The sequence below is a fragment of the Pteropus vampyrus genome, unplaced genomic scaffold (genome assembly GCF_000151845.1).
Source record: "Pteropus vampyrus isolate Shadow unplaced genomic scaffold, Pvam_2.0 Scaffold134, whole genome shotgun sequence".
NCBI classification, from domain to species: domain Eukaryota; kingdom Metazoa; phylum Chordata; class Mammalia; order Chiroptera; family Pteropodidae; genus Pteropus; species Pteropus vampyrus.
In genome coordinates this window covers 61,464-71,371 of record NW_011888915.1, presented here as the reverse complement: position 1 = coordinate 71,371, position 9,908 = coordinate 61,464, and the positions used below count along the sequence as shown (strand labels likewise).

At 42.2% G+C, this 9,908-nt stretch overlaps 3 protein-coding genes across 4 annotated transcripts in view; all 3 read right to left on the bottom strand.

Moving 5' to 3' along the window:
- Positions 1–9,900, bottom strand: part of LOC105297011 (protocadherin beta-13-like) — a 10,844-nt gene extending 944 nt beyond the window's left edge. Inside the window, exon 1 of one of the 2 annotated variants that reach the window (XM_023534882.1) lies at positions 6,468–9,900. In XM_023534882.1, coding sequence (XP_023390650.1) covers positions 6,468–8,789 — 2,322 coding nt within the window. In that variant the 5' untranslated portion in view covers positions 8,790–9,900. Of the gene's footprint in view, positions 1–3,934 lie in introns of those variants that run through there. The other variant, XM_011367399.2, reaches the window with a different exon arrangement.
- The window catches only part of LOC105297013 (protocadherin beta-2), an 87,838-nt gene that overhangs the window by 41,625 nt on the left and 36,305 nt on the right, over positions 1–9,908 (bottom strand). The gene's annotated exons all lie outside the window — the stretch shown is intronic.
- Positions 2–3,200, bottom strand: LOC105297068 (protocadherin beta-16-like; the record flags this gene model as incomplete). The annotated part of the gene is made up of 1 exon (XM_023534908.1): positions 2–3,200. A coding segment is annotated over exon 1 (1,599 nt), but the record flags the coding sequence as incomplete, so codon positions are not given.

Here is a 9,908-nt window from a genome sequence, read left to right as displayed (position 1 = left end):
CGGCGCCCACGCCGAACTCCAAGACCCGCAGGGCTTCGTAATCCAGCGCCCTCAGGGCGAACAGCTGCCCGTTGTCCGCGTTGATGGACACCAGGGAGGCCAGGGGCAGCTGCGGGTCCTGGGGCGGTAGCAGCGAGTATGTGACCTGGGCGTTGGCGCCCGCGTCTCTGTCTGTGGCGCTGACGCTGCCGATGTGCAGGGCGGGGCTGTTGTTCTCGCGGACGAACAGCGTGTAGGAGGTTTGGGTGAAGGCCGGGGCGTTGTCGTTGACGTCAGAGACCTTCACGGTTATGTTGTGCTCCGTTTTCAGCCTGGGTTTCCCCAAGTCAGTGACAATGATAATGATGTTGTATTCGGCTCTTTCTTCTCTGTCTAGTGCTCTCTTCGTTACCAAGGTGTAAAAGTTCTTGACTGAAGGTCTTAGAAGAAAAGGAAGGTCATCCTGGATGGAAGAAATAGTCTTTCCATTATCCCCTGAGTCAGGATCTGAAACACTGAAAACAGCAACTACGATCTCAGGCGAGTTCTCTGGGATGGGGCTGGTGAATGCTGACATGGTCACTTTTGGAGGATTATCATTCACATCCACCACCTGCAGGAGAAGAGTGCATTTTCCTGAAAGACCTCCCCCATCAGTGGCTTTGATGTCTACTTCATAAGACTGCACTGTTTCAAAATCTACTTGTTTTTTCAGTCGAATTTCTCCTGTCATAAGATTTACCTCTAAAGTTTTGCTAATGTCTTCTGAAGGCTGGAAGAATGAATATGATATTTTTCCATTGACACCGCTGTCTAAATCTCTGGCAGAGACGTTGACAACCAGGGAGCCAACAAGGCTGTTCTCGGGAATATGCACCTTGTAGAGCCGCTGCTCAAACTCAGGGGCGTTATCATTGACGTCCAGCACTTCGATGAGCACCTGGGCGGTCCCCTGACGGGGTGGAGAGCCACCATCCAGCGCTGTCAGGGTTAATGTGATTTCAGGCTCCTCCTCCCGATCCAGCTCTTTGTCCAACACTAGCTCCGGGTATTTTCTGCCATCGCTGAGATTGTGGGTTAGAACTTGGAAATGCAGGTTGTGGCTGATTTTGTAGTTCTGAACATTGTTGCTTCCTACGTCCAAGTCCAGAGCATTACTCAGAGGTAATGCGATTCCTAGAGGACTGTTTTCTGGTATTTTTACAATCATTTCTCTTTCCGTGAACACGGGAGAGTGGTCATTTATGTCCTTTACCGTTAGTTCAGCCTGAAATATCTCTAAGGGATTTTCCATTAGCACTTGGAAATGTAGTACACAAGGCTCAATGGAACCGCATAGCTCCTCTCGGTCTGGTTTCTCATTTATGAGCAAATCTCCAGTCTGAACCTTGAGCTGCAAATACTCTTTGTGACCTTGAAAAATGATCCGGGCCCCACGGGTGGACATCTCCGTCAACCCCAATCCCAGGTCTTTTCCTAGATTTGCCACAAAGAATCCCTTCTCCGTTTCTTCCACTACTGAATAGGGCCCTAACTCGGCACCCACCCCAGACATATTCAGCAAAAGAAAGAAAACTAGGACTTGCCTTTGTCTCCGATTGCACATCCATCCAGTCTCCATTGCTGTTTCCTGAAAATTTGGTTCACAGGAGCTTCATGTATGCCCAGTATCCTTGTAGCCCGGTCTTGAAGTCCAGAATGTTGGAAGTGTGTTGCTAAATAGAGGTTTTATAAAGGTTCAAACTCAATTCACTCTGGCTGAGAAGGCTGTTCTTTAGCTTCCAGGCAGTGTGAAACTGTTTGGCTGGATACTGGAGCTGTGGAGGCAATTCTGTTTTCCATCATTTAACCTGCAGCGCCACCATGCGTTCTCACTGCGTCTTATATTTTCTGGCTTAACATTGGATACAGAATTCTCTTAAGTGTACCAAATAAATTGTGTAAATTGTATTCTGTAATATAAAATACCGAGTTCTATTTTCACGTGTTTTCTGTGTGTTGTTGCACGGAGCAAACTGTCACTTATATTATTGACTCTTTAAAGCTGTTGAGGTTTAATGGTTAAGTAAAATAATTTAACATTTAAGTTGAAAAGGACATAAATTTAGAAGCAAAATGTTTTCAAAGTAACATGGGAACAGTTTCATAAGTACACATTTTTCATGATACATACATATTATAAAATTACAAATGAGTTGACACTGCAAAATTGCAATCGATAGCAGTTCCAAAGTGACTTATCAAGAGTAGGTTACTCCTCTTCTTTCCAAAACCTAAGACTAACAACTGTAAGTTTTCACAGTTTCAAATTATTGGAAAATTATTTCCCATATAGCCAGATCTCAAGGTTAGGCCTGCATGCTTTGGGATGCTTTTAAATTATTGTGATGCAAATAATTTGTTTTATTCTTTTTTAAAAAACAGTTTTAGTAAGATATAATTCACATACCATACAATTCATCCATTTAAAGTGTATAATTCAGTGGCTTCTTAGTATATTCAGAGTAGTGCGTCCATCACCACAGCCAATTTTAGAACATTTTCATCACCCCATAAAACTGTACCCTTGAGCTATCACACCCACTATTCCCCTGTCCCTCTTGCCCCAAACCCTAATCAGTCACTAATTTACTTTCTGTTTCAATAGACCTCTATATTCTGTACTTTCATGTTAGTGGAATAATAATAACATGTGGACTTTTGTGACTGGCTTCTTTCAATTAGCATGTTTTCAGTGTTCATTCAAGTTGTAGTTTATGCCAGTACTTTCTTCCTTTTGTGACTGAATAATATTCCAATGTATAGATATATCACATTTTGATTATCCATCCATCTGTTGATAGACATTTGAGTTGTTTCCACCTTTTAACTATTATAAATAATCTATGATAGTGTTTGTGTGGACATATGTTTCATTTCTCTGGGAGTAGAATTGCTAGGTCATAAAGTATCTGTAGATTTGAGTAACTGCCAATCTTTTTTCCAGAAGAGTTTCACCATTTTACATTACCACCAGCAGTGTATCCACATTCTAATTTTGCACATCCTCCCAACACTTGCTGTTATCTGACTTTTTGATTCTAGTCATCCTAGTAGATTTGAAGTGGCAGCTCATTATGATTTTGATTTTCATTTCTCTGATGAGTAATAATGTTAAACATCTTTTCTTGTGCTTATTGGCCATTTGTATATCTTCCTTCAAGAAATGTCTATTCAGATCTTTGCCTATTTTTAAACAGGGTTATTTGTCTTTTTATAATTAAGTTTTAAGAGTTCTTTACATATTCTAGGTACAAGTCCCTTATCAGATTTGTATTCTTTTGTTCAGGTTTTCCATTTCTATAATTTAAATCACATTCTTAAATTATCATAAAGATTTATGATATCTTTCTTTATCCATTTAATGTTCTTGTTAAGAATTTTTACAAGTTTATTAATTACCTTTTCTGGGGTTAAAACATCTATCTAATCAATGAGGCCTAAACTCTTGGTATAAAGACCTTTATGTGCCTTCCTTTGGCCACAGTGGTACCACTAGATCAGATCATTTTCTTCCAAGTAGCCAATCTGTGGTAGGCAGAATAATGGCCATCCACTGAACGATGTTCATGCCTTATTTCCCAAAAATCTGTAAATGTTATCATATATAGCAAAAGAGACTTCACAGATATAATTAAATTGAGTACATTGTTAAGGGAAGATCATCCCGGATCATCTGGGTAAGACAGAATCTTTTTTGGCTATGGTCAAAGGGAAATGTGACTATGAATGATCAGGGAGACACAATGTGCTGGCTTTGAAGATGGAATAAGGTCCCATGAGTCAAGTAATGTAGGCAGCATCTAAGAGCTAGAAAAGACAAAGAAATGGATTCTCTTCTAGAGCCACCAAAAAGAAGGCATCCCTCCTGACACCTTAATTTTAGCCCAGTAAGAGCCATATTTGACATCTGATCTACAGAACTATAAGGTAATACATTTTTATTGTTTTAAGTAACTACATATGTGGTAATTATTTTATAGCAGCAATAGAAAACTGATACAAAACACAAACATAGATTCTCATGCACCCAGCAGCTTATAGATTTACCAATCTACAAGAATAGTATTATCAGAGCAAATGCTGAAGAATGTCTGATTCAGTTCTGGTGAGCCATTCTTTCAGAATAAAGTCATTCGTGACCCTAGACATTTTTTTTCCCAGCATACTTTTAAAGAGGAGTTGCCAAAAAATATTGTTAATTATAACAGAAAATAATAGGAACCTATCATTTTTCCCATAAATTTCCAGAATCTCTAAATTATTTAGTGATAAAAATTCCTCCACAATATTGTTGATACTTTTCTGAAATTAGTTATTTAATTTATAATTAATACTAAGATAGCAACTGCTTTCAAATAAATGGTAAACTAAAATGACAACAGCATATTTAATTTGAATAAGGGACTTACAAATATCTGTATAATAAAGCAAGTTTCAACTTTCCAAAGAAAATGAAAAATATGTTTTAAGGATGACAGAAAAAGACTGAAGGTATAGTACAAGAAATTCAAGAAATACAAATAGGATAACTCTACTCCCTATTCAAGGCATTTGTTTCTGCAATAATGAATGTGATATGTTGAAAATATACAGAAAAATAATCAGCTGATTCACTTGTGTTGAAAATTAATTGTGGTACCTGACCTAGCTTATGTAGGTCAGTGCTTCTATAAGAACTTTGGGTTTATTGGTCCAGAACAGTGTGGCCATTGATATAGAAGCAAATACACACTATAGAACAATAGTCACATTTCTACATAGGAGTTCAGTTCATGGAATAGATGGATTTCACTTCCTTTGTTAGGAAGACAATGCTACCAGTTAACGCTTGCCATTATAGCATATGAGTTAAGAACTGCGGCATTCAATTCAAGTAGACTGAGGATATATTTCAAAATTTTCCTTTTACTGTGCAGAATTTCAAGCAATTTACTTCACCTTTCTTAGCTTCAGTTTTTCATATGTAAAAGAGGGTATAATATGCCAACTCCCTTAAGGTTTGGCAGAGGATTAAAAAGATGACAAATGTAAAGCACTCTGTACATGACTTTTAACTAAACTAGAAATCAAGAAACGAAAGCTTAAAAAGATCAGTTAGATCAAACTATACACTTAAGATCTGTGCATTTTACTTATTATACAATAGTTTAATGAAAAATCTTAATATTAAAGCATTAGGATTAGATTCCACTGGAGGGGGGCACAAAACTAAAAAGATAGTGGCTTAAATGAGATAGAAGTTCCTTTATTTACCGAGTAAAAAAGTTCAGAAGAAGCAATTCAGGATGACATAATGACTCTGTGATCATCAAGGACCCTCATCGTTTAAAAATTTATTCTATATGGTCGTTCTTCGTCTATTATTTCAATCCTTAGGGTTGCTTTATGGCCCAACATGGCTGGCTGTGTTCCAACTATGACTTACAATTTATAAGCAGCAAAGAACAGTTAGAGAAAGACAAAAAAGGACCTATTCCTGGATGAGTTATCTCCCCTAAACAGATTTCTTGGAAGTCTTCTACAATATTTGTATATACATGTCGTTGACTAAACCCTGGTCAAATGCCCTGTTCTGGCTGCCAAGGAGGTTGGCAAAATGTATTCTTTTGAATAATCACACTAATGCCTTTAGTGAAATCTAAAGTCAGTTATTAAAGAAGAAAAAATGAATGGGTATTGGGTGGCCACTGCATTTTCTGTCACAGATGCTCTGTGTTTCCCAAGAGGAAAAAGCCAGTTTCACTACTATGCTATTTCATCTCACAGGATAAATACAGTGTAGCTTACTCTCTCCTTTGAACACCAATGAAACTAAAGGAAAACAATCAAAATGATTATATTAAAATTAACACTGGTATATTAATGAAAGGAAGCACCATCAATATAACATTTTAAGAGAAAACAATAGCAAAGATAACGGCTATGAGAACAGAATAAAGCAAGACCCAAATTCTCATGGTACCAGTTCTCTTTCCTTCCTGGTTAGGCATACTTCCCCATAAGTGTTAATGTATTACTGCTCTTGTATACCTAATGGTTTAAAAACTAATGAAAAATTTAAAAGTTCAAGGAAATTTAATCACTTATATAGAATTAACTTTTAACTGTTTTTCCTCTAATAATTCATAAGCTATTCCAGATTCAGCATTTGAACTATTGATTTCATCAGTCTTTTGAGAGGCAAAACTAAGGACCATTCATCTTGTTATACTAATGGAAAAACAAACAAAATACCATTCTTTAAAATGATGGAATATCAGAAAATTTCCAGCAAGTTTAGTGTAATTGAAAAATTCATAATAGATTGACTGAAAATCCATCACCTTGAACTAATCAATTTTAAATATTTGGAATATGATAAAGAATTATTGTCCCTGAATACTGAGACTAAAGTCATTTCTAAAGCTGGGGTTTTCTTCTATTTCTGACGCAAGGTAATTGCCTTGGGAATTGGGCACGATAGGCTTCAGAAACTTCAACTCGCTGGTCCCTGAGCCTCCCCTCAGATACACTTCATACTTGTAGCTCTGGGACAGGGTCCCCGTGCCGCTGACGTCCACCAGGTGGCCCGGGAAGTGGCCCTCAGGCACCGAGCAGCCACCCACCCAGGCGGCCCTATTCCTCCTGCACAGCCGCACCGCGATGAACGCCAGCACCGAGAACAGGAAGAGCGACGACACCGACGCCAGCGCGATGACCAGGTAGACGGTGAGCGGGTCGGCCTGGGCCGCGTCGGCAGCCGCTTCCGGGAGCGGCAGGTAGGGCTGCGAGAAGCCGTCCACCAGCAGCACGTGCAGCGTGACGCTGGCCGACAGCGGCGGCTCGCCATTGTCCTTGACCAGCACCAGCAGCCTGTGCTTGGCCGCGTCGCGCTCGCTCAGCAGCCGCGCCGTGCGCACCTCGCCGTTGTGCGCCCACACGCTGAACAGCCCGGGCTCCGTGGCCTTGAGCAGCTGGTACGACAGCCAGGCGTTCTGGCCCGAGTCGCCGTCCACCGCCACCACCTTGCTCACCAGGTAGCCCGGCTCGGCCGCCCTGGGCACCAGCTCGGTGCAGGGCGCAGAGCCGTTCTGCAGCGGGTACAGCACGAAGGGCGAGTTGTCGTTGGCGTCCAGCACCAGCACGCGCACCAGCGCCTGGCTGCTCAGCGCCGGGGAGCCGCGGTCCGCGGCGCCCACGCCGAACTCCAAGACCCGCAGGGCCTCGTAATCCAGCGCCCTCAGGGCGAACAGCTGCCCGTTGTCCGCGTTGATGGACACCAGGGAGGCCAGGGGCAGCTGCGGGTCCTGGGGCGGCAGCAGCGAGTAGGTGACCTGGGCGTTGGCGCCCGCGTCTCTGTCTGTGGCGCTGACGCTGCCGATGTGCAGGGCGGGGCTGTTGTTCTCGCGGACGAACAGCGTGTAGGAGGTTTGGGTGAAGGCCGGGGCGTTGTCGTTGACGTCAGAGACCATTACGGTAATGTTGTGCTCAGTTTTCAGTCTGGGTGTCCCCAAGTCGGTGACGGTGATGGTGATGTTGTACTCGGCTCTGGCCTCTCTGTCCAGTGGCTTCTCTGTTACTAGGGTGTAAAAGTTTTCCAAGGAAGATTTTAGAGAAAAGGGTAGATCGTCTTGGATGGAGCAACTTATTTTCCCGTTTTCTTCTGAATCAAGATCCGAAACACTGAAAACTGCAACCACAGTCTCAGGTGAGTTCTCAGGGATCTGTCTGGTAAGTGCGGACATGGTTACTTCTGGGGCATTGTCGTTCACATCCAAAACTTGAGTCAGAACCGTGCATTTTCCAGACAAGCTTCCAGTATCTCTGGCCTCAATATTGATCTCATAGGACTGAATTGTTTCGAAATCAAGATGTTTTTTCAATCGAATGTCTCCTGTCATGGGATTAAGCTCAAAGGTTTTGCTAATCTCTTCTGAAGCCTGGAAAAGCGAATAGGAAATCTCTCCGTTGACTCCTATGTCTATATCGGTAGCAGAGACCGTGACAACCAGGAAGCCTGTGGGACTGTCCTCAGGGATCTGCACTCTATAGAAAGGCTGCTCAAATTTGGGAGCATTATCGTTGATGTCCACGACTTCAATGTAGACCTGAGCAGTGCCAGAACGTGGTGGAGAGCCGCCATCCTGAGCGCTGAGGGTTAACCTGAGCTCAGGTTCCGACTCGCGATCCAGCACTTTGTCCAGCACCAACTCGGGATATTTACTGCCATCGCTGCGTTGGCGGGTATGGACTCGAAAATAGGAGTTGGGGCTGATTATATAGCTCTCAATATTATTTCGTCCTACATCCACGTCCCGAGCGTTCTTCAAAGGAAATGCAGTCCCAGGCGGACTGCTCTCTGATATTTTCAGCAACATCTCTCTGTCCATGAACACCGGAGCGTGGTCATTTATGTCTATTACTTGTAGCTCAGCTTGAAAAAACTCTAAGGGATTCTCTAGCAACACCTGGAAACGCAGCACACAGGGCTCTGTGTGACCGCACAATTCCTCGCGGTCCAGTTTCTCATTTAGCAACAAGTCCCCGGTCTCCTGATCGAGCTGCAAATGCAGTTTGTTCCCTTTGGAAATGACCCTAGGCCCCCGCTTGGATAGTTCCCCCTGCTCCAGACCCAGGTCCTTTGCTAAACTGGTTACAAACGAGCTCCCCTCAGTTTCCTCCACCACAGAATAGCGCCTAGGTTCAGTGCCCGCCTGAGATAAGCCCAAGAAGAAAAAGAAGAAAAGGACTTGCCTTTGTCTGCAAATGAGCTTCCTGCTGGCCTCCATTGTTCTTGTTTGGTACAATCTCAGCTGGTTCCGCTGAGCTGTAAAGAATTCAGTGTCTGAGCTGTGATAATTCCACAAGATACCTCAGAATATTCCGCTGAGTAGTCCTTTTTAGAGGACCCGGTCGTCCTTCTGTGGCACCCAAGCTTGTCGTGGGCTTCCAGGCTCTGCCGTTAAGTTTTGCCTGGTAATGGAGGCGCAGCTGTGGTTCCAGTTTGTACCTTCTTATCCTGCAGCGCCACCGCGCGTCCTCACAGGATCTTACATCTTTTGGGATGAAAATGGATGCACTAGTTCTCTTTCCTATATTGTACAGGTTACAACACTGCACTTACTATCGCCAGACCTTATGAGTGCAGACAATCGTCTGAGGGCCTCACAAGAGAAATGACATTAGTAGGGACTTTCTACTTTTAATAAGGTTAATTGAGTTTGGAGCAAAAAACTATTTATGTATCAGATTGGCAGAAAAGAAAGAATATATGCAGGAAAAAAATGTAAATACATAATTGGACTAACATAGAAAAGTTTCAGAATTATATACTTTTATTGCCATGAGCTATGAGAATAATTAGTAGCTATGAATCTTGGACAAATTATTTAAACTCTGCCTCAGTTTACTCATCTGTAAGATGGAGTTATAATAGTATCTACTACATAGGACTGCTGTGAGTTCTCCCCATACAGATGAGGAAACTGAGGCAGAAACAGACTAATCTTATAAACACACACACACGCGCGCGCGCGCGCACACATACACACCCCAGGCATGTGATTTGGTGCCACCAGATAGCTGGGTTTGCATGAGTCCATTTCCATGACTAGAAAAACATTCAATATTCATGTGGTAGAAGAATGCATGAGCAGAATTATTTATCTAAGGTATAAGTTGACTTGTCAAATGACAGAACAAAGAAAGACTGGAAATTTTGTCTAATAGAGGTATAATCTGTTACGGCAGTGGTGACTCTGTATTTAGAAGGATGTCCTATTTTTGTTAACTCCACTTCTCTTCTTACACCGTCAATTTTTAAACACCTTTTATTTTGAAAAATTTCAAACCCCTTTAAGGAGATAAGTATGATGATGCCCCAGGTACTCATAACTAACTTCAACAAT